Source organism: Saimiri boliviensis, chromosome 14 (genome assembly GCF_048565385.1).
Source record: "Saimiri boliviensis isolate mSaiBol1 chromosome 14, mSaiBol1.pri, whole genome shotgun sequence".
NCBI lineage: Eukaryota > Metazoa > Chordata > Mammalia > Primates > Cebidae > Saimiri > Saimiri boliviensis.
The window spans coordinates 21,211,693-21,236,677 of record NC_133462.1 but is presented as its reverse complement, the minus strand read 5'-3'; the positions used below and the strand labels follow the sequence as shown (position 1 = coordinate 21,236,677).

The window sequence follows — 24,985 nt, the reverse complement described above, 5'->3', positions numbered from 1 at the left end:
TTTGGAATTTTGACTTGGCTTTCCACACTGAAATGCTGATTAGATAGTTGGAATACTACCATGTTTTTTTGTACATAATGGGCTCAACAGGCTTTCCAAGTCGAGTCTGGAAACTAAGTACTGTTAGTGGGTTTTCCAGTTTATGCATCTATTCTCAGTTTCAAACAGCTGACTTACAAGTGAATTTCTAAATGTGATTGTCAAGCATAGGCCCGCAGCCTTCATATTTCACTTTTTCCCCAGAGCAGTATTTGTTGTTTCTGGAATTTATGTACTGCCAGGGGATTTAGCCATAGGCCAATAAGGGTCTCTCTCTGAATGTTCAACTCTGATGAAATGGCGAGGCATTTGGATTTCTTCCTTTTGGTTTTTTGAGGATTTTTATAAGCAAGGCCCTGAGAGTCATTTTGACATTCATCCCTGGGGAAAGAAGTCTGTGGTTTAACATTGCTAGGCAAGGCCTTTACTCAGGAGCTCAGGCCAGGATAGTGAGTGAGGAAAGTGCTGGATTCAAGAGTATTCAAATACTTGACCATTTAAGAGCTAGGACCAAGGATGATCTTGTCCCCTTGCCATGTGACCAGTGCATGTGTGCAGTGTCCCCAGGTGATTCTGATTTACAGCCAGGTTTGAGTTAGGCTTATTGATTGATTGATGGATACTGATGCTTGTGTCCAGGAATGGTGGTTGCTGACTATGTGCTCTGCCACCCTGCCTTGGAACTGGCAGGGCATATGTGAGTCCTGTCCAGTCTATACTCGTCAGTGACTTTGCCACTTAACCCGAGTGGTTCACCCTCACAGTCTTGCTGTTAGAGGAATGAGTTGTGACTATGGGGTTTCCCTAGCTAACTAGTGCCTGCAGCACTGGTACATTAGCCTAGGAAGTGAGTTACAGGGCAGAGTCAGAAGACCTGGGTTTGGAAGGTGACATCTATCACTTAAATAAAATCACTTGTTCAGTGGAAGTGTATGTAAATAAAATAATCAAAGTGACTTGTGATTCATGCATTCATACACAGATATTTATTGCATGCCTTGTTTCTGCCTGGTGCTACTCCAGCATATCAATTACGGCAGTGAATGAGACAGAAATCTCTCCCTTCATGTAGCTAGAAGAGGATTTCAATCTTAGAGAAGGTAGTTAGAAAAGGCATCACTGAGAAGGTGCCATACGAGTAAAGGCCTAAAAGGGATGAGAGAGCAAGCCTATTGGCCGAGAAAAGAGGATTCCAGGCAGAGGGAGCGCCTAGCACAGAGTCCCAGAGGCAGGAGCCAGCCCAGAGTGTTGAAAGAGCAGCAAGGAACCAACCTGCTGTGGCTGAAACAGAATGGAAGGGAGAGAAGTAGGAGTGAGGTCAGAAGGGTAAAGAGGGGCCACTCTGGTGTTTGTTCTGAGTAGCCAGGTAGGAGGCAGGGTGAGGTACACCTCTGAAGGGCAGGGGAAGGGAGCAGGCTGAGTCCTACCATTCTTGTGTAGTGAGCAGCGATGCCACTTCTTCCCTTGCCTTCTTCATACTGGGCAGCTCCAGGGCTCTAGTTTTATGTTGAGTCCTCAGTGTTGAGAGGGCTTGGTCCTCTGTATAGGCAGTTCAGGAACCCAGGACAGCCACAGGGCTTCCAGGAGGTATATGTCTCTAAGGAGACTATATTTTATAAATTCCAGCATTTTTACTGACTTTTCAAGTATTTGAAAAGTTTTCAAGTATTTGAAAAGTCAGTAAATGACTTGTGAATGAGCAAGCAGACTAAATACACACACACACACACACACACACACACACACACATGCGCGCGCGCGTGCACGAGATTAGGACTTGCTATATAGCTCAGGCTAGCCTCGAATTCCTGGGCTCCTGCAGTCTTCTAGCCTCAGCTTCCTGTGGAGCTGAGACTGCAAGTGCATGTCACTGTGCCTGGCTCTCAAATCTTCACATGGTTGCATCTTGGCATTCAGTTTGACACAATGACAGATTTCTTTTGTATACTATGTAATTGTGAATATGTTTAAAATAATTTATTTGTAAGTGCTGACTGGATCTTAATTAAGGACCTTAATTCAGGTGTATTAACATTTATTTTGGATAGATATATGCCAAAAATACTGTAAACAATAATGGAAAATATTAGAAGCTGGTTTCAAAAATATGATTTACATTAACCTTAATGGAATTAAATGTGCATTCTTTTGCTTTTTTTTTTTTTTTTTTTTTTTTTGCCCTAAAGGTAAAAGTCAGTGTTACTTGTTTTGACTGGTAGAGCTTCCGTAACAGATTATGGAGTAAATATTTCCTAATGGTATGTGCCAGATGAAAGTTCCTATTGCTGCTGCTAATCAGAAACTGAAGTTCACCTCATAAAAAGCTTGTATCAATCCAATTTTGAAACTGTGGTTAATTTCAGGTCAGTCTTTTCGACTTAATTTTTTGCTGAGGTGAATCTGCTATTCCCTAAATTGTCTTCAGACTTTAGCCTATAGAGCAGGCGTCCCCAAACTACGGCTCTCAGGCTGCATGCATGCAGCCCCGTGAGGCCATTTATCCGGACCCCGCCGCACTTCAGGAAGGGGCACCTCTTTAATTGGTCGTCAGTGAGAAGAGCACAGTATGCGGCGGCCCTCCAACGGTCTGAGGGACAGTGAACTGGCCCCCTGTGTAAAAAGTTTGGGGATGCCTGCTATAGAGGAAGCTATACCTAATTAAGCAGCTGCAATTTGGGTGATTCTGTAAACTTGCATTGTGGTCAACAAACAAGATTTACCATCTGCCTAGCTTACTCTACATGGGTGGAAGCCACCAGGGCCAACAGGCATCTGTTGCTGTGGAGGGACTTTGACTTTGATTTGTCAAGACAGGCATGTGCAATCAACTCATTATTCTGACAATTGCTAATTAAAAGGAGAAAAGGAAGTAAGCAAATTTCCTGCTTTTCCAGTAGAGACTGTTTCTCATGGTAACCAAATAGCCCTAATGAATGAGGGGAAAATCTCCACTTTGCAGATCATGATGTGACTCAATCAGCAGCCAACAGTGGAAGATGAAACCATTTGTGGGAAGGTTGCTGAGGAACCACATTTGGGAGGATCAGGCCTTCCCCACCCAAATCCATTGATCAGCCTTAGCGTCATGGAAATGGAGACAGGTAATCATGTCTCCTGGTGTGCTGCAGTAAGAACCACACAACATTTCTAATACTAGTAATACTATTCTACTTCTTCTAAAAAAAGAAAAAAAAAAAACCCTGAAATAATCTAATCAATCTTTTTTTTTTTTTTTTTTTTTGAGACGGAGTTTCGCTCTTGTTACCCAGGCTGGAGTGCAATGGCGCGATCTCGGCTCACTGCAACCTCCGCCTCCTGGGTTCAGGCAATTCTCCTGCCTCAGCCTCCTGAGAAGCTGGGATTACAGGCACGTGCCACCATGCCCAGCTAATTTTTTGTATTTTTAGTAGAGACGGGGTTTCACCATGTTGACCAGGATGGTCTCGATCTCTCGACCTCGTGATCCACCCGCCTCGGCCTCCCAAAGTGCTGGGATTACAAGCTTGAGCCACCGCGCCCGGCCATCTAATCAATCTTTTAAAATGAATCCAGTCTACAGGAAATGTGGGGTGTACTGATGTAAGTTATGCAACACCATGAGAAAGCAACCAGACAAAAATCAGAATGTGGCATATTCTGTAATAAGTTGACCTGATTTGTTCAACAAGTTAGTAGCATTAAAAATATACATACAGAATGTAGTGTTCTAGATTAAAAGAGATTTAAGCCATATAACAACCAAATCAAATTACCTTTTGGGGGTTGAGATTCAAGCCAAATGTAAAAAGATAATTTTTAAAAAGATAATTTGGGAAGCTTGAACACATACTGAGTCTCAGTCGATTGGGATTTGCTTTAAGAAAAAAAAAAAAAGATGGGGAAGAATAGATGGAAAATGCATGGCAAAATGTTAATGGAATTGAAACTTTTAAATTGTTTGTAAACAGGATCTTCCTGTGTTGCCCAGGCTGGTCTCAAACTCCTGAGCTCAAGTGATCCTCCCACCTCAGCCTCCCAAAACACTGGGATTATGGGCATGCGCCACCATGCCCGGCCATAGGATTGAAGCTTTTTGATGGGTACATGGGGGCTTGTTATGATCTGCTTTTGTGTATGTTTGGACTTTTTCCAAGTTTGCAAAAAGTGACAGAGAAATTCAGGAATGTATGAAAGGAGTAATGTATCAGAGTACCCAATAAATAACTACACTTTATGGATGGGTTTGCACATGTGAAGTGGTCTTCTAACAGAAAGGGAAGCATTATTGAGTAGTTAGATACCCATGGTGTAGGGATGAAGAGAAAAGCAGGTGCTCTTCAGAAAAATGAGAATAAAAGTGAATCAAAGGAGAAAATGGGAAGAGAGAAAAGACCTTCTCTGAAGGTGGGAGGCCAGCAGCAGATGGGAGTCAAGGAAAGAAGGAAATGTTGCTAATTTTGGGGACTAGTGATTGAATGGCAATGTTGCTATCTTTTTGGAGAGTCAGATTAAAAATTTTGAGTTGCTGAAAAGACTTGAATGAATGTGCTAGAAAAATTAGGTTCGGTGGGCAGATTAAAAGGAAACAAATAGGAGAGTTCATGGAATATAATTTCAGATAAAATTGACTTTCCTCAATTAATTTTTTGGTTCTTGTCAGTTTGGGAGACCTCACAGGATTGGATAAAGGCCTGTTCTGGCAGCTTCCCTCCTCTTTACAAACGAGGAACCTGAGCATCCCTAAAACAGCATTTGCCTGAAGTCCTTCTGAGGCCAGCCCACGCAGGGGTTATGTATCCTGTGTGTCTGCTGCTTCCCTGCTACCTCGGGCTGGTACAGTGTACTGCCGAGGGGCTTGGTGGCAGAGCCCCCCGCTGTGAGAACAGGCTGTCTGCCCCTCTGCTAATGGTGAAATGTCCGGAACCAGGAAATCAGAAACAGCCTGATGGCCGAGGCACCCCTGAGTTCCCTTGCTCACACTAGGGCCCCTCCTGAGTAGGCCCAGTCATCTGGCCTGCCTTCCTCTTCTCCCAGCTGAGCCACCCACCCTCCTCAGTAAATACACATGAGCTAGCTGCAAGCATCACAAAGATGACGAGGACAATAAAAGCACTCTAGGACTGGTAGGCCAGACAAATAAATAAATAGATAGTGGTGCTAGGTGTGATGAGTGCTGTGATGCAGTTGGAAAATAGCCTCAAGTCTGTTGATTCGGCAGAACTTTCAACTGGTCCCTCCAGCTCACCGTGCCAGGGCCAGTCCTCGTACCTGCCTAACTGGGAGCACATCTGAGCAGGGGCAGGGCAGAGACCTCAGTAGGCCCTGGGGAGAGTGAGGAGTTACTGGTAGCTGCCTCCCAATATCCAATCTCTTTTTTCTTTTTTCCTTTCTTCTTTCTTTTCTTCCTTTCTTTTTTCCCAAGACAGGGTTTGTTACCCAGGGTGGAGTGCAGTTGGCACAATCACAGTTTACTGCAGCCTGAACTCCTAGGCTCAAGTGATCTTCCTGTCTCAGTCTCTCAACTATCTGGTATTTTTATGGTAACAAATTTTTAATATATTTTATTTTGGAAAGCAAACTATAAAACAACATACAATCTACTTTTTGCAAAAAGAAAGTCTGTAGGTACAAATATGGGCTGTTTAGGAATCATACAATCCGTGGTTGTATGGGCGGATCATTTGAGGTAAGGCATTCAAAACCAGTCTGCTCAACATAGTGAAACCCCTTCTCTACAAAAAATACAAAACTAAGCTGGGTGTGGTGGTGCAAGCCTGTAGTCTAGCTACTTGGGAGGCTGAGGCAGGAGAATCGCTTTAACCTGGGAGACGGAGGTTGCACTGAAACACTGCGCTCCACCCTGGGAGAAAGAGAAAGACCTATTTAGGAATATTTAGAACTATTTATTTGTATAGCTAATCTTTTCCCCCCGATTTAATGATGATGGGTATGTATTACTGATACAAAAGGTTTTGCGCACCACAGTGCTTTGCCCACGAAATAGGATCTCAAACTGCCTGTGTTGTTATTTTCACCAGCAGTGAAGCAGCGTGATCAGGGGCAGAATTTACCCTTTTCTGAATTATTAGCATTTGGTGTTGGTTCCGCCACCCTTGGGTATGAGCTTTCTTTTTCTCCCTCGTTTGTTCTCCTAAATATAGCATGGCAGCTTTTCTGTGCTCTAGGTTATTGCTAACTGCAGGGAGACTTTTTTCTTTCATTAGTTTTTACATATTAGTTTCAGTGAGCCTATTTCTTAAATTTTTCTGCTGTAGCATAATCTTCATAAGTAACTTTCTGTAGTCTAGGCATGGTCTACTGCATTCTCTGTCTCTGGAGATACATTTAGATCTTTGTGTCACATTCTGGTCTGTAGCTCATTATGTAATGACTCGAATTATCATAAAAACAAAAGAGGCTGGACACTGTGGCTCATGCCTGTAATCCCAGCACTTTGAGAGGCTGAGGTGGGCGGATCACAGGTTAGGAGTTCGAGACCAACCTGGCCAATATGGTGAAACCCTGTCACTACTAAAAGTACAAAAATTAGCTGGCTGTGGTGGCAGGCACTTGTAGTCCCAGGTGAGGCAGGAGAATTGCTTGAACCTGGCAGGCGGAGGTTGCTGTAAGCTGAGATGACACCAGTGCACTCCAGCCTGGATGACAGAAAAAAAAAAGAAAAAAAGAGACCTCATTAAGAACCTCATTAAGGTTGAGAACGCTAGGAACCTAATGGAACATTTAAGGTATAAATGAGTATTGAAGAGAAAGAAATGATTGAATTCTTTGAAGTTTCGAATATAATCAGCCATCTTAGACCAACTTCATTTCACTCACACTGGACTTTTAAACTGATCAGAAATAAATGAATGTATGAGAGTTTTACTTGTTCCTCACTCTATAGGGATATGAAAAAGAGGAACTTGAGTTCCTGAAGTTGAGCAGAACAGTGAACTTAGTGAGAAATTATTTGTATTGATGTGAGAATCACATGTTTTGGGAAATGGGGTGGACTTGGACACTCCATAATTCCAACCACATGCAGGTATTACAGGCTGAATCAGGTCTGAGCCTAGAAGAGGAATAACTAGGCTAAATTTTGAAATATTCCAGGAAAGCAGAGTTGACATGTAGGCCGATCTTCAACAACTACAGTTGTATTGAAAGGGTGGTCTTTTGGTGCTCCAAATAGGAAGGCCTTTAATTAAAATCTGTTTTACAATCTAAATAAAATATAAATATCATCAAAAAGAAAACGTATGCTAGTTCTATACATGAACACAACGTCCTTAGCAGCAGATGTGATATGTGTGTACAAGGGAATAACAAGATAAAGATGCACCCTTCTCTTCCACCGTCAATGGTCGCTAGAAAACAGGCTCTCAGTAGACCCCAGTAGCTGTCTGTAATCAATAGTTCCTTCTCTGATTAGTATTTACCCACTATTGTAGCTACATTCTGGATCTTGTCATAGGAAGACAGAGTAGTCTGGTTGTTAGCAACACAGCCTTTGAGTCAAACTGACCTGGTGGCAGATCCCTACTTATTACCTGCATGACATTGAGCGGTTTTCTTTATCTGTGTAAACTTGAGTGTTGTCATCTGTAAAATGGATGGGTGAATTGCTCACATCCCACAGGGATGCTTCATCACACATAAGGTGCTTTTTGCTTTTTTTTTTTTTTTTTTTTTTGAGGCAGAGTCTCCCTCTGTCACCAGGCTGGAGTGCAGTGGCACAGTCTCAGCTCACTGCAACCTCTGCTTCCCGGGGTCAAGCGATCCTTCTGCCTCAGCCTCTTGGGTAGCTGGGACTACAGGCACGTGCCACCACGCTCGACTAATTTTTGTATTTTTAGTAGAGACGAGGTTTCACCATGTTGGCCAGGATGGTCTCGCTTTCTTGACCTGGTGATCCTCCCGCCTTGGCCTCCCAAAGGGGGGGGATTATGGGCACGAGCCACCATGTCCGGCCTGGTGCTTGGTATTTAAACACTCAATAAATGGTAGCTGTTGATAGAGCTTCACTGGAATTTTAAACTCAAATGTCTATCTTTGGCCTCTCTACTCATCCACTTCCCGGCTTCCCGCACCTGTTCTGCAGTTTGACTGAACCACATAGTCCAGGAAACTTTCTCTATGTGAAGGAGAAAATAGCTTTCCACAGCTCTCGGGTCACACTCTCCCAGATTTATGTCAGGAAGATGCCCAAGGATGATTGCCTTGTCAGAAAGCATCTTGTTCTGGATCTGGGGGCCCTGCTTCAGGCCTTCAGTCATTCCTCAGAACTTTGCCCCTTGGGAGGGGACAGGGTAGCTCTCTCTTTGCCCTTGGTCATTTCCTCAGAGAGCCTTTTCCTTCCCACCCATCCAAGTTCCTTCCACAGCAGCACCCTGCCTTGAGTATCTGTTCATTGCCTTGCTATCTCCCCATTAGAATGTTGCCCTGGTGAGAACAGGGACTTGTTCATTCTCTTCCTGGTAGTGTCTGCAGCTCTTTGTGCTTGGTATATATTAGGCATCTCTGTCTTACATATTTGTTGAGAAAATGAATGACTCAGTTGTGTCCGTCAGAGCTATGAGAGTGTGAACCCAGAGCTAATGGAGCATAGCATCTTCCCTTTCTCCTCCTCCTCCTGCTTCCCATAGCTGCCAAGGTGCTGAGGAAAGAGGGGCTGGAAGAGTTTGTGTCCATGAGGAGACAACTCACTCCTCCTCCCTGTGTCTGCAGTGGGTGGGGATATTGAGGACACCCTCAGCCTGTGCCAGTTAAGGTAGAGTTTCTGTCATGTGCCAGCCAGTCCCAGCTTAGAGTCTGCTGAAGGCAGTGGGGCACACAGGTGAAGGGCATGGACAGTTGAGTCAGGTGACTGGCCTGCCACATCTAGTTTGTGTACCCTTGACAAAATTTCATAGCCTTTCTATGCCTTGATGTTGTCTGTCAACCAAGGATGACCTCGTAGGGTGGTTCCTGGGATTGAATGTGCTAGCCCATGTGACTCTCTAGCATTGGTTAGGTACAGGCTGTGTGTTCCATTAAAGCTGTCTGTTGTGCTCTACAGGACTGAATAACTGCTGCTTATTCTACTCCTGGCCCCTGTCTAACTGGCTTCCTACGTGTGCTGCTTCTGTGTCCCTCACCCTACCCCAGGCGTCCCAAAACTACGGCCCGCGGGCCGCATGAGGCCCCCTGAGGCCATTTATCCGGCCCCCCGCCGCACTTCAGGAAGGGGCACCTCTTTCATTGGTGGTCAGTGAGAGGAGCACAGTATGTGGCGGCCCTCCAACGGTCTGAGGGACAGTGAACTGGCCCCCTGTGTAAAAAGTTTGGGGACGCCTGCCCTACCCAGTCTAGTGCAGAGCATTGGGGGAAGTGTTCTGAGGGAAGTGTTCTGAGTGGAAGCCTAGGAGTTTGAGGGGCTTTAGCCTGTGATGCTGGTTGTTCACTATGGAGGGCAGATGTTTGGTGTGAGATGTGTGTGTGTGTGTGTGTGTGTGTGTGTTTTGCTTTAGTTTGGTCCTAATGATTTCCACAGGGTGAGGAAGGATTCAGAAAGAATAAAGGTCATGCTGGAAACTAGCTTGCCCCTGCTTCTCCAGGAAACAGAGCTCTGACCCGTGGGATCTGAGAGGGCATGTGGCAACGGGTAGATGCTGAGGCTAGGGGAGGTAAAAGTCCATGTGCACACCACAGCCAAGCCATCTGCACATGTGTGTATGTGGGGTGAGGCGAGGGGTCCACATGTGGCCATGAGGCAGAGAATCCACGTGTGCACCTGAGGGGAGAGGCCCAAGGTTGAGTCTTACTGTGTACTTCTCCAAAGGACAGGACAGTACATGGGCACTGTGCTGGATTTGGTCCCTTGTAAAAAGGAATGGCCATAGTTCCCCAACCTTCACCACTTCCTTGAGGCAGTGGACTGAGGGCTGGCCATGAGTAGGCTCTCTGAGGTCCACTCCTGCTCAGTTGGGTCAGTTGCAGATTCAATAAAGTAAGTTTTTTGTGAGTAAGTAATCCGCATAAACCAAGGAAATATAAAATATCTTCCACAGAAATATTTGAATATTATGGAACAGGATAAAAGAGCTGCGGAAGGTTTTTGTTGGTATTATTATCAAATCTGGTGTGGGCAAAACAACTGTGAGAGATTAGGAAAAAATGTCAGTAATCTGGAAGGTTTGTGGTCAAGTTGCTTTGTAAGTGGCCAGTTTTTGTTTTGTGTTAAAGAAAGAGGAAATAAGTCCAGGCATGGTGGCTCACGCCTGTAATCCCAGCCCTTTGGGGAGGCCTAGGCGGGTGGATCGCCTGAGGTCAGGAATTCGAGACTAGCCTAACTGACATGGTGAAACCCTGTCTGTACTAAAAACACAAAAACTAGCCGGGTGTGATGGTGCACTGAGGACAGAGAATTGCTTGAACCCGGGAGGCGGAGGTTGGAGTGAGCCGAGATCATGCCACTACACTCCGGCCTGTGTGACAGAGTGAGGCTCCATCTCAAAAAAAAGAAAAAGAAATAAAAAATAATAGAGAATGCGTTGTAACTGTGGTTTATGCAAGACATTAACAGGGAGGAGCAGCAAAGGAACTGTCAGAACAGCCTTACCAGAAGGCTGCCAGAGAAATGCATAATCGTATCTTAAAATGTTTGTGGCACATAGTATATTTAGTATGTATCTTCTTTGTTTTTTCTTTTTTCCTTGCTTTGAAGACCAAATATATCTTCTTATAATTACATATTCATATATATAGTATTTTTTTAAGTTAATTTCCTACTTTGACTGTTAGGAATCAGTCACTGATATATATCAGGCTAATGGGTTTCTACTATACTGATGAATGGAGCTGTCCATTATATTTTCTTGACTCCTGGAAGACTGGTCTGTCAGCTTTGTTTCGTAAGATTAGAAAGATGCCATACGACTATGTTAATAACTGTGTTAACACTCTTACTAAAATAACCTGTATATTTGGATTCCATTTTCAATGGAATGTCTTACGGTCAAACTGACCTTCTTTCAGATTTTTAGTTGCATGGTTTTTCCTTAACCTTCTGAATACTCTGTGGACATAATTGAAATTGTGGATGGCTGTGGTTCAGCAGGAGCTCAAAGACACCACAAGTGGTGTGAGTCCAGATGTAGGGAGTGGAGGACAGGATTGGGGGTGACTTGGTGGGAAATTGGAAGACCCATTTCAACCTTGAGCCTTGTTATTTGATGGAAATGTTTTGACTTCTGGGCATCAGTCACCGAGGTCCAGACACAAAAACAAAAGCAGATCCTTCTGAAGCATGGTGGCCTTTTAACTTTGTATGATTTTGGATTTCCCTTAATTGCTTTTATTCAAGTTGGTCATTGAAAATGTACTGCACGAATCCAACAGTAACCCACAACCTTAAACATCCCTGGCTGTCTTGTTTTCACAGGTGTTGGGGCGATGTTTCCTGACTGTGGTGCACGTCCATTTCCAGTTTTTGACTCATGCATTGCAGAAGGTCCAGCCAGTGGCTCACTCTTGCTTTGCTGAGGTCACCGTGCCAGAAAAAAAGAACAGCAGCAGTGGAGGCAGCTTATCTGGCATGGGCCACACACCTGAACTGGAGGAAGCTGTGCGGTCCTGGCGGGGGGCTGCTGAGGTAACCCTGGCTTTCAGGAGATTGGTGCTTGTGTTCAAATAGGAGAGGTTCCAGAGGGCCTTTGCCTGTTGATTCTCAAAAGAGCCATTTCATTTAGAAATGTACATTTTAAGCTGTTATCATTAGCTCGTTCATTCAACAGTGAACGTCTTTGTGAATGCCCACTTTGTGCCAGGCATGTGCCAGGCACTAGGGTGGCAACTTTGACTCACAGCATCCTGGGAGAATAGGCTTACAAAAACAGGGTTAAGGGGCCAGGATGGAGATATACGGGAGCCAGAGGAAGGGAGAGCCCTGTCTCTGAATGGTAGTGCTGCAGGAAAGCTTCTAAGATGAAGGACCAGTGAGAAGAGTCTGGTACCCATGTCAGGAAAGATGGGGTGGAGCTGTCTGGAGAGGGTAAGTGGCCAGCCAGGCAGTGAGGCAGGGAAGCAGGAGTGTTTGGCAGACAGATGGGATGGCAGGCTCCAAAGATACAACTACAGCAGGGCGAGTGCTCATTTTGTCTGTTTTCTGCTAGCCAAATCATTCCCTGTAGAAGTGCTTGGATCTTTGTAAGTTTTTTGATTCTTGGGTTTTTCTTTTTCTTGTGGGTTTTCTTTTCTTTTTCTTTTTTTTTTTGAGACAGGGTCTCACTCTGTTGCCCAGGCTGAAGTGCAGTGGTGTGATCAGGGCTCACTGTAGCCCAGACCTCCCGGGCTCAAGAGATCCTCTCACCTCAGCCTTCCAAGTAGCTGGGACTATAGGCCTGTGCCACCATTTCTAGCTAATTATTATTTTTTGATAGAGATGGAGTCTCACTATCTTGCCCAGGCTGGTTTTGAGCTACTGAGCTCAAGTGATCCACCCATCCCTGCCTCCCAAAGTACTGGGATTATAGGCATGAGCCACTGAGCCCAGACAAGATTCTTAATTGGTCTAACTCTGCCAAGATCCTCATTTGTCAGCTGCTTTACATGTGATTTGAGCAGTTCTTCAGTATGCTTTATGTGACTTCATGAAGTCTTTTATCTCTTGGAAGATTGGCTATTTCCAAGCACAGCAGATATGTTTATAAAATCTAGCCATCATGCAAGAGCCAGACCAAGAGGTTGGCTCCCTAGTGGGTAGAGAATGCAGTGGTGTGGGATAGTATGGCATGGTCATCAGGGATGATGTGGGGGAGAATTGTGCGATTCTTCTCTCATGGTGACAACCTCATGACTGAATGGTGGGCTGCAGGGAGCCGCTTCAGTGGGGGATTCCAGCCTAGCATGGGATTACTTTCCTAGTCAGTCTGGTGTGGCATTCTCTATTCCTTTTCCACAGCCAGAATGATTTAGCTTAAGTATAAGCCAATCAAAATCAGCTCTGAAAAAAAGTCTGTTTTTTCAGTGACATTTCTTTTCTTTTCTTTTTTTTTCTTTGGAGATGGTTTTGCTCTTGTTGCTCAGGCTGGAGCGCAGTGGTGCAATCTCAGCTCATTGCAACCTCCGCTCTCAGATTCAAGCAATTCTGCCTCAGCCTCGCAAGTAGCTGGGATTACAGGCGTACGCCACTATACCTGGCTAATTTTTTTGTGTTTTCAGTAGAGACAAGCTTTCACTTTGTTAGCCAGGCTGATCTTGAACTCCCAACCTCAGATGATCACCCGCCTTGGCCTCCCAAGTGCTGGGATTACAGGTGTGAGCCACCATGCCTGGCCATCGTGACATTTCTTATAGGCATTTTAATACTTCTTTGTTTCCAGTATGAGAAATAAAAAATAAACCTTAGAAGTTGAGACTTTAACTAGGACTTATGCTCCATTTTACAGAGTAAATGATAATGCTGTATCTAGCAGCAGGGGAGGTGCCCTCCTCCTGTATAGGCTTGCCGTGTCCTCACCTTGCCCCCATCCTCGAGGCCCCAGCTTCTGTGGTGGGACCCTGTGTTTTCTGTCCCTTATTCTCAGCCTGTTCCTGCCAGTACACAAAGATGCTTCCCACAGAAAAGTCTACTCTGCCCTGCCCTGTTTCTCTCCTCTTTTCTCAGCCAACTTTTTGGAGTAGTTGTCTACCTTTTTTTCACCTTTCATTCATTCTAAAAAATTACTATTATTTTATTTATTTATTTTATTTTATTTTATTTATTTATTTGTTTTTTGAGACGGAGTTTCGCTCTTGTTACCCAGGCTGGAGTGCAATGGCGCGATCTCGGCTCACCGCAGCCTCCGCCTCCTGGGCTCAGGCAATTCTCCTGCCTCAGCCTCCTGAGTAGCTGGGATTACAGGCACGCGCCACCACGCCCAGCTAGTTTTTTTGTATTTGTAGTAGAGACGGGGTTTCACCATGTTGACCAGGATGGTCTCGATCTCTCGACCTCGTGATCCACCCGCCTCGGCCTCCCAAAGTGCTGGGATTACAGGCTTGAGCCACCGCGCCCGGCCTATTATTTTATTTTTATTGCACCTTGTGGCTCCTTACTGCTCCTGGCACACCCCATAGGCAGTGTACCCCGAAGTAATTACTGTTGAAGTATTTCAGGCGTATAGAACGTTTCACACCCATGAGTGTATCTTACTTTTAGCTGCCTGCCATATTTGCTCATGCCTTTTACATATTTTTCACAGAAAAATATCACCAATGCACTTTTTTTTTTTTTTTGAGACTGGGTCTTCCTCTGTTGCCTAGGCTGGAGTGCAATGGTGATTACAGCTTACTGCATCTTTGACCTCTCCTGCTCAAGCAATCCTCCTGAGTAACTCATACTATAGGCATGTACCACCATGCTTGGCTAATTATTGTATTTTACTTTTTATTTATTTTTGTAGATACAGGGTTTTGCTATGTTCCCATGCTGGTCTTGAGCTCCTAGGCTCAAGCGATTTTCCCACCTCAGCCTCCCAAAGTGCTGGGATTACAGGCATGGGCCCTGCACCTGGTCAGCAAGTGCACTTGAATCCCTTTTGTACCTCTCCACTTTCTTATTCATACTTTGTCTCTAGAGATAACCTCTTTTGAATTTGAAGCCTGTGACTCTTTTGCGTATTTTAATATTTTTTCTGTATATACATGTATCCATACATAAGGTATTATTTTATACAGTCTGAAACTTTATGTACATGACATCATTCAGCTTTCTGAAATCTGGCTTCCACTCCTATACAAGAACATGCCTTCTCTTGTCAAGGTCATTCCTTCCATGTTTTCAAGTCCAGAGAACCCTTTCAACTCCTTTCAGCAGCTCACAGCAGTGTGGAAAATATTCCTCCCTGGAAATACTCTCATCTTGCAACATCCAAGAACCAGGCTTTCTTTCCTCTTGACCCATCCTTTCTTCGACTTTACTGGCTTCTTCCTCAACACAACTTGAGTATGAGTTTCTCCAGGCTCACTTCTAGCTGCCCTTCTCCCTAGGGATTCTCCATCCAGTCTTGGGACTCAAAAAGCCACCTGTGTCCTGGAAGGGGGCTCAAATGTGTGTGACCAGTGAACAGCCCACTTCCTGTGGGCGTCAGGCCCCTGAGTTCACCTGCTACTGGGGGTCTCACAGGTGGCTCAGGCATAGCCTCTCTCCATTCACCTGTTCCTCGCCAGACCCTCTCTATGCTATTAAATGGTGCCATCTCACAGTGGGTTGTTTACTTGAGAAACCTGAGATTTATCCTTCAGCATTTCCATTATGTCTACATCCAGTCCAATCCTTAAGAAAATCCAGCAGGTCCCACCTCCAAAATCTTATCCCAGATCTGCCCACTTCTTCCAAGTCTTTTATCACTACCCTTGTTCAGGGAATCATTACGTCTCCCCTCCCTGTCTTGCTCTCCTTCATTTTAAAATTGGATGATGTTGCTTCTCATTTCCTTAGGGTAGCGTGTGGACCCCCTCAGCATGGCCTGCCTAGACGTGCCTGCTGTGGCTCCTGCCTTGGTGGCCAGCCTTACCAAGGTCATCCTTTTTTATTCTGGAAACTCCACTCTGTCCTCGCTCACTGGGCTCTAGTTCCTTGGATGTGTCTTTCTTTGCTGCTTTGGATCCTCGGCCTGTTTGACAGACCCATCTGTAGGTCCTGACATCCCCACTCCACCCCACACACATGCAGTTCCATTGACAACCTTCTCTAATTTTCACCCTGAATGCTGCTTTCTGGGTGTCTAGGACACTCCCTGTTACAGTCCTTTGTTTCCCTCAGTGTTTTTTTCCATTTATAATTCTGTGTTTTCCTTGCTTACCTTTTTGGCCATGAGGCTGTCAGCTCCAGGAGGGTAAGGAGCAGCTTTGTGCTCCAGCTTGTACCTAACACACCACCTTGTGAACTAAATATTTGACTGAAAGATTCTTAGAAAGAGTTAAACAGTTTTAAACTGTGAGACTGTTAGCCTTCAGGGAGTGGTGTTTACACACAGATTGTGAAACCAGAGCTTTGGAACTTTACAGCATTATGGATGCTAGTCATTTTCCTGTAGTCTGCAAGTTTTGTAAATATTACAACTCCTACATTGGCCCAGCAGAACAAACTAACTGCTAAAAAGTGTTACTTGGTTCACAAAATTGCAAAAGATAGAAATCTAAAAACAGTTTACCTGGAATCCCATGTAGTAAATCAAATACATATTTTTCTGTATTCTCTTCTTATCCTGATCCACTTATGTATCTTTTGCATTTAATCATAAAATGACAGAGATTAGTTTCTCCTTGTTTTTCTATATTGCTTGTCTCCTGTTCATAAACATATATAATGACTGAACCAATAAATATTTAATTTTCTATGCAGATTTCAAAAGCTCTGTTTTTTTTTTTTTTTTTTTTTTTTTTTGTTTTGTTTTGTTTTTTGAGATGGAGTTTTGCTCTTGTTACCCAGGCTGGAGTGCAATGGCGCGATCTCGGCTCACCGCAACCTCCACCTCCTGGGTTCAGGCAATTCTCCTGCCTCAGCCTCCTGAGTAGCTGGGATTACAGGCACACGCCACCATGCCCAGCTAAATTTTTTTGTATTTTTAATAGAGACGGGATTTCACCATGTTGACCAGGATGGTCTCGATCTCTCGACCTCGTGATCCACCCGCCTCGGCCTCCCAAAGTGCTGGGATTACAGGCTTGAGCCACCGCACCCGGCCAAAAGCTCTGTTTTTTTGTTTACATGCCAGTGTTTATTTTTCCTGTCTGTGTTCATGTGTTTTTTTCCTTCATTCTATAGGAACAGCCAATCATGTATGTTCTTCCTTTTTTTTTTTAAATGGAAACCCCAAGTGCCAATATTCTAGGTTACCTGCCTTTTTAAAGCAGGAAAGTTAAAAATGTCTGAATGTTTTATATGTATATTAAAAATAACAGGTAGGTAAGTCTTTTTTCCAGGGTTCCTAAAATAAAGGGACATTTCCTTTCTCTTCAGGATGGTTAATTTAGGCTTTCAAAATTTGGGCTTCTCACTTTTTTTTTTTTTTTTTGAGACAGAGTTTCACTCTTGTAACCCAGGCTGGAGTGCAATGGCGCGATCTCAGCTCACCACAACCTCCGCCTCCTGGGTTCAGGCAATTCTCCTGCCTCAGCCTCCTGAGTATCTGGGATTACAGGCACGCGCCACCATGCCCAGCTAATTTTTTTTTGTATTTTTAGTAGAGACGGGGTTTCACCATGTTGACCAGGATGGTCTCGATCTCTTGACCTCGTGATCCACCCGCCTTGGCCTCCCAAAGTGCTAGGATTACAGGCTTGAGCCACCGCACCCGGCCTTTGGGCTTCTCACTTTGCAAAACAATCTAGAACCTCCAGTTTATTTGCTTAGATGGTTTATTGCTGTGTTTTAGTTGAAAGGGTTTTTCTTGTCATTGTTTTTGTTGGTCTAATGTTGCTAGAACTGTACCACCCTCCTTTACCTACCAGTTACTATTATGTTGCAGGCGACATCTCGGCTAAGAGAAAGAGGTTGTGATGGTTGCCTGGCAGGAATTGAAGTTCAACAACTCTTTTGTTCTCAAAGTGCAGCAATTCCTGAGCACCAGCTGAAAGAACTGAACATAAAAATCGACAGTGCTTTGCAAGTAAGTTTTTCAGAACTGACATACTGATTTCCAAGGGATAGAAACAAGGGAGGGAGTTAAAGTTGTGATGTTGAACCAGCTAGAAAGGGTAATAGAGTAGTAATTGGCCTCGAGTCTTTTAATAGCTATAGAAATTTAAGATTTTGATTTCCATTGAACTTTATCATCTTATAATCTGCTTTGTAATCTTGATTGTTAAAAATAACTTATTTCCAGGCATATAAAATAGCTCTGGAAAGCTTAGGCCACTGTGAATATGCAATGAAAGCCGGCTTCCACCTGAATCCAAAGGCGATTGAAGCAAGTTTGCAGGTACACTTTTCTTTCCTAAAGCTCTGGAAACCTAGGGTGCTGCTCTTGCACTCTAGTGTGAAGCAATGGGTCACCTTTCCTCTTCCATCCATGCCTTTTCCAGGGCTGCTGCAGCGAGGCGGAAGCCCAGCAGACAGGGCGGAGGCAGACACCCCCACAGCCCATGCAGTGTGAGCTTCCCACCGTCCCTGTGCAGATAGGATCGCACTTCCTGAAGGGCGTCTCCTTTAATGAGTCAGCAGCGGACAATCTGAAACTTAAGACGGTACCTTTCCATGGGGTTCCAGCAACTGAGTGTGAACTTGAAAATAGAGGTTTTAAGAGAAACGTAAAGGCTTGCAAAGGATATGGATTAAAAAACAAAATGGGAGCTGGGTGCGGTGGCTCACAGTTGTAATCCCAATGCTTTGGGAGGCTGAGGCAGGCAAATCACCTGAGGTTGGGAGTTCCAGACCAGCCTGACCAACTTGAAGAAATTCTGTCTCTTAAAAAAAAAAAAAAAAGATGGGGGTCAGGTACAGTGACTCATGCCTGTAATACCAGCACTTTGGGAGGCTGAGGCGGCTGGATCACCTGAAGTCAGGAATTTGAGACCAGCCTGGTCAACATGGTGAAACCCTGTTTCTACTACAAATACAAAAATTAGCCAGGTGTGGTCGCTTATGCCTATAGTACCAACTACTTGGCAGGCCAAGGCAGGAGAATTACTTGAACCTGGGAGGCAGAGGTTGCAGTGAGCTGAGATCACACATGCCACTGCACTCCAGCCTGGGCAAAAGAGTGAGACCCTGTCTCAAAAAAAACAAAAACAGAATGGAGCTGGGTGGTTGAGACCAGCCTGGGCACCTTGGCGAGACCCTATCTTTTTTTTTTTTTTTTTTGAGACGGAGTTTCACTCTTGTTACCCAGGCTGGAGTGCAATGGCACCATCTCGGCTCACTGCAACCTCCGCCTCCCAGGTTCAGGCAGTTTTCCTGCCTCAGCCTCCTGAGTAGCTGGGATTACAGGCACGTGCCACCATGCCCAGCCAATTTTTTTGTATTTTTAGTAGAGACGGGGTTTCACCATATTGACCAGGATGGTCTCGATTTCTTGACCTCGTGATCCACCCGCCTCGGCCTCCCAAAGTGCTGGGATTACAGGCTTGAGCCACCACGCCCAGCTAGACCCTATCTTTAAAAAAAAAAAATTAGCTAGGCATGATGGCGTACACCTGTAGTCCTAGCTGCTTGGGAGGCTGAGGTGGGAAGAGCACTTGAAACTAGGAGTTCAAGACTGCAGTGAGCTAGGATCACACTACTGCACTCCAGCCTGGAGGATGGAGCAACACCCTTTCTCCTTTGAAAAGATTTTTAAAAAGACCTTCAGAGACTTTAATCAGACATTTGCCAAGCAACTTTTTTTTTAATTTTAATTTTAATTTTAATTTTTTTTTTTGAGATGGTGTTTTACTTTCTTGCCCAGGCTAGAGTGCGGTGGTGTGATCTCAGCTCACTGCAACCTTCGCCTCCTGGGTTCAAGCAATCCTCCTGCCTCTGCCTCCCGAGTAGCTGGGACTACAGGCACATACCACACCTGGCTAGTTTTTTCATTTTTAGTAGAGGCAGGGTTTCACCAGATTGGTCAGGCTGATCTGGAACTCCTGACCTCAAGTGATCGCCCTACTTGGCCTCCCAAAGTGTTGGGATTACAGGGATGAGCCACTGTCCTGGGCCAAGAGAGTTTTATTCATGATTTTATTCAGATGTTTAACATAAAGGGTTTGAAAAGATACTATAAGATACTGTTTATGATTAACGCTTCTCAATGGGCTTGCATGAATTAAGAAGAGGATATTGCCAGGTGCAGTGATAATCCCAGCATTGTGGGAGCCCAAAGCAGGTAGATCACGAGATCAGGAGTTAGAGAGCAGCCTGACCAACATGATGATACCCCATCTCTACTAAAAATACAAAAATTAAGCCGGGCGCGGTGGCTCAAGCCTGTAATCCCAGCACTTTGGGAGGCTGAGGCGGGTGGATCACGAGGTCAGGAGATCGAGACCATCCTGGTCAACACGGTGAAACCCCATCTCTACTAAAAATACAAAAAATTAGCTGGGCATGGTGGCACGTGCCTGTAATCCCAGCTACTCAGGAGGCTGAGGCAGGAGAATTGCCTGAACCCAGGAGGCGGAGGTTGCGGTGAGCTGAGATCGCGCCATTGCACTCCAGCCTGGGTAACAAGAGCGAAACTCCGTCTCAAAAAAAAAAAAAAAAAAAAAAAAAAAAAAATACAAAAATTAGCCAGGCGTGGTGGCACGTGCCTATAATCCCAGCTACTTAGGAGGCTGAAGCAGGAGAATTGCTTGAACCTGGGAGGCAGAGGTTGCAGAGGGCTGAGATCACGCCATTGCACTCCAGCCTGGGTGACAGAGTGAGACTCCATCTCAAACAACAAAAAAAGAAAAAGCCAGGCGCAGTGGCTCACGCCTGTAATCTCAGCACTTTGGGAGGCCGAGGCGAGTGGATCACGAAGTCAAGAGATTGAGACCATCCTGGTCAACATGGTGAAACCCCGTCTCTACTAAAAATGCAAAAAATTAGCTGAGCATGGTGGCACATGCCTCTAATCCCAGCTACTCAGGAGGCTGAGGCAGGAGAATTGCCTGAACCCAGGAGGTGGAGGTTGCGGTGAGCCAAGATTGTGCCATTGCACTCCTGGGTAACAAGAGCGAAACTCTGTCTCAAAAAAAAAAGAAGAAAGATGTTGTCATAATGCTGCAGTGATAACAATTATTTGTGGAGCATCATGTGTTCCAGGCATTGTGCCAGGTGCTCCACATTATTTTATCACTTAATGCTCACCCATGAGGTGGGTGCTACCTTTGCCCCACCTGCCACACACGAGAACTGATACCCAAGATAACACAGCTAGAAAGTAGAATAGCTGGAATTTGAACTTATGTAGGTCTGTTTCCAGAGCCTGAATAACTGACTACTTCTTCACCCAAAATAAAATTTAGATTTTGATTGGTATTTACTTGTTTCAGATGATTTTGTTTCCCTATTTGGAAGGATTCAGAATTTCAGAATTCCTCAGCCAATTCACATCTGTAGATTGCTAAATAATTCTGTATTTTGTGCTGGTATAGAAATTACTTGTGTATATTATTAATGCATGTGTATCCATATCTAGTCATTTCACTCTATGGGGTTGAGAATATCTCTTGAGAGTGATTGATGATAATTACTAAAGAAATTCAAATGACAGAATTAGGGTGTATTTAAAGTGCTATTCTTGGGACAGGCACGGTGGCTCATGCCTATAATCCCAGCACTTTGAGAGGCCTGGCTGGGCAGATCACCTGAGGTCAGGAGTTCAAGACCAGCCTGGCTAACATGGCAAAACCCCATTTTTACCAAAAATACAAAAATTAGCTGGGTGTGGTGGCAGGTGCCTATAATCCCAGCTGCTAAGGTGGCTGAGGCAGGAGAATGGCTTGAACCCAGGAGGTAGAGGTTGTGGTGAGCTGAGATTGTGCCAGTGCACTCCATCTAGCCTAGGGGACAGAGCAAGGCTTCTTCTCAAAAAAACAAACAAAACTGCTCTTATCCCAGCAGTTCAAGACTGACCTGGGCAACATAGCAAGACTCCATGTCTACAAAAAATTTAAAAATTATCTGGGCTTGGTGGTAGGCTGTGTGGTCCCAGCTACTGAGAAGGCTGAAGCAGGTGAATCATGTAAGCCATAGAGGTCAAGGCTGCTATGAGCCATGTTCATGCCACTGGACTCCAGCTTGGGTGACAGTGAGACCCTGTAATAAAATGCTGCTCTCTTGAGGATGATTGTATAAATGCATTTTTACAGATTTTAGAAACTTGCATGGCTTTGTCTTGAGATATGAATTCTCTTCTTATCAATCTATAGCATACAATGTTACAGCTGATGAAGGAGGCAGGCTGCTATAATGGAATCACATCCAGGGATGATTTTCCTGTGACTGAAGTGCTGAACCAGGTTTGCCCGTCCACATGGCGGGGTGCCTGCAAGACGGCGGTGCAGCTGCTGTTTGGCCAGGCTGGACTGGTGAGTGAGCGCATGTGGTATATAATAGAATATGGAGACGTTTCAAGTGTGTGAGGATGTGGTACAGACACGTGAAAATATTGAATAATTTAAAAAGTTACTTGGTGCTGTGGAATTTAGACTAGGCAGGTAGACAAGGTAAAGGAAGAACTGCATTTCAAAGTCTCTTAAAAAAAAATCAATTGATAATATATATTTGCAAGAAACCGAGTTGCAAAATGATGCTATGCGCTTTGCTTATTTTAAGAAAACCATTATGGCAGGGTGCGGTGGCTCAAGCCTGTAATCCCAGCACTTTGGGAGGCCAAGGCGGGTGGATCACAAGGTCAAGAGATCGAGATCATCCTGGTCAACATGGTGAAACCCCGTCTCTACTAAAAATACAAAAAATTAGCTGGGCATGGTGGCGCATGCCTGTAATCCCAGCTACTCAGGAGGCTGAGGCAGGAGAATCGCCTGAACCCAGGAGGCGGGGGTTGCGGTGAGCCGAGATCACGCCATTGCACTCCAGCCTGGGTAACAAGAGCGAAACTCCGTCTCAAAAAAAAAAACCATTACAGGCTGGGCCCCCTGGCTCATGCCTGTAGTCCCAGCACTTTAGCAGGAGGATTGCTTGAGCCTAGGAATTTGAGATCAGCCTGGGCAACATAGTAAGACCCTGCCTCTTTTTTTTTTTTTTTGAGACGGAATCTTGCTGTGTTGTCTAGGCTGCAGTGCAATGGCACGATCTCGACTCACTGCAACCTCTGCCTCCCAGGTTCAAGCAGTTCTGCCTAAGCCTCCCAAATAGCTGAGATTATAGGCACCTGACACCTTACCTGGCTAATTTTTATATTTTTAGTAGAGATGGGGTTTCAGCATGTTGGCCAGGCCGGTCTCAAACATTTGACTTCAGGCGATCCACTCAACCCAGCCCTTAAAAAAAAAAAAAAAAAAAAAGCTGATGTGGTGGCTTACACCTGTAATCCCAGCATTTTGGGAGACCGAGGTGGGCAGATCATGAGGTCAGGAGTTCGAGACCAGCCTGGCCAACATAGTGAAACCCCATCTCTACTAAAAATACAAAAATTAGCAGAGTATGATAGCATGTACCTATAGTCCCAGTTTTTTGGGAGGCTGAGGCAGGAGAATCGCATGAACCTGGGAGGCAGAGGTTGCACTGAGCTGAGACCACACCATTGCGCTCCAGCCTGGGTGACGGAGTGAGACTCTGTCTCAAAAAAAAAAAAAAAAAGAAGAAAAAGAAAAGAAAAGAAAAACCCATTACATTAGTAACAATTTGACAGGGCCCCTTGGCCTAGCCCCTGTTCTGGAGCTACACTAGATGTCTGTTGGTCAAACATGTCATGCTTCTTCCTGTCCTAGGCCTGTGCTCTTGATGCCCCTTTTACCTGAAAATACTGTTCTCTCTGGTTATCATGTAGCTCATTCCCTATCTTCCTGGTGTCAGCTCCAAAATCACCTACTCCAAGAGGCGTCCCTTGACCACGCTTGTATAAATAGTGCCCCCATCCAGTCACTGTATAGCAGTTCTTTTCATCTCCTTCTTAGCAAAGTAACATCAATTAAAAAATAATGATTTGGCTGGGCATAGTGGCTCACGCCTGTAATCCAAGCACTTTGGAGGCCAAGGCGGGTGGATCACCTGAGGTCAGGAGTTCAAGACCAGCCATGACCAACATGGTGAAACCTTGTCTTAAAAATAAATAAATAAATAATGATTTGATCTTTTGACCTTTCACAGAATAAAAAACTTTGGCCAGTGTTGGGTGGGTCAGGAGATCAACATCTGAAATCACCACTTAGCTTTTTATTTGTACCACTGACCCTTAGAATCTATATACTTGATCTCCCTTTATAGTGAACAGTTTCTTTTCAGAAAGATAATGGTGGCCAGGCGCCGTGGCTCACAGTTGCAATTCCAGCATTTTGGGAGGCCAAGGCAGGCCGATCACCTGAGGTCAGGAGTTTGAGACCAGCCTGGCCAACATGGCAATACACGGTCTCTACTAAAAATGTAAGCCAGGCATGTTGGCGGGCACCTGTAATCTCAGCTACTCAGGAGACTGAGGCATGAGAATCACTTGAACCCAGAACTCAGAGGTTGCGGTGAGCCAACATCATGCCACTGCACTACAGCCTGGGTGACAGAGTGAGACTCAGTCTCAAAAAAAAAAAAAAAAAAAAACTGCATTTCAGTCAGAAGTTGGAAGAAGCTAATTAGAGATTAAGAAAATTAAAGAACTTGTTTTTTAGTCTGATTTCTACTTCATTCACAAAAAGAGCTATTGGGGGTATGCTGTCCTTTTGTTTCAAGTTGTCAGGGTTCAGGCGGCCCAGCTCACAATGGGGCTGCCACGTAGAGCCTCAGATGAGGGCCTATTCACAATAATGAGTTACATTTCCTTTGGGATCTTTTCCTCAGTATAGGGACCTCCAAAAGAAGTAATAAACCAGTGATGCTTTGCTGAAGCAGGAAAAACCCGTTGCCTTTAGGACATCAAACCATATTCCCAAAGACCAGTTAGCTGAACTGCAAGGACCATGCTAATGAGTTCCTCTGAAAGGAGTGTGCAAAATAAGGCAGAAAGGCACAAAGGCTGTTTAGAGAAAACACTGTAGGTTTAAAAAAAAGTTCCTTGTTATTCGGAGAGCAGACACTCCTTCCTAGTTCCTTGTGTCTTGATTGCAAGGCGCATTTGTCTGACTTTAGGTTGTGGTTCTGGGGATGGGAGGAGAGAGGAAACACCTGTGTGGTCCAACAATGGCTATTCCTTTGACAGGAAGTGTTTTGCAAAGGTCACTGCAGATCATCTATGGGAACTCTGTTTATACCAGTGAAAGCTGGCTCCATTGGAAGCTGAATTTGGACTGTGATACACAGCTCTGTATAGTTTTACCCTTTCTGAAATATTACAGATTTGGTTTTAAAATATTTTATGTTTTGGCCGGG

At 44.7% G+C, this 24,985-nt stretch overlaps 1 protein-coding gene across 4 annotated transcripts in view; it reads left to right on the top strand.

The window, feature by feature from the left end:
• Nucleotides 1-24,985, top strand: part of GARRE1 (granule associated Rac and RHOG effector 1) — a 104,309-nt gene that overhangs the window by 50,631 nt on the left and 28,693 nt on the right. For all 4 annotated transcript variants that reach the window (XM_039465597.2, XM_074386574.1, XM_003937330.4 and 1 more), the window contains exons 3-7: nt 11,441-11,650; nt 17,511-17,651; nt 17,868-17,963; nt 18,067-18,228; nt 21,874-22,032. In XM_039465597.2, coding sequence (XP_039321531.1) covers nt 11,441-11,650; nt 17,511-17,651; nt 17,868-17,963; nt 18,067-18,228; nt 21,874-22,032 — 768 coding nt within the window. The remainder of the gene's footprint in view (nt 1-11,440; nt 11,651-17,510; nt 17,652-17,867; nt 17,964-18,066; nt 18,229-21,873; nt 22,033-24,985) is intronic.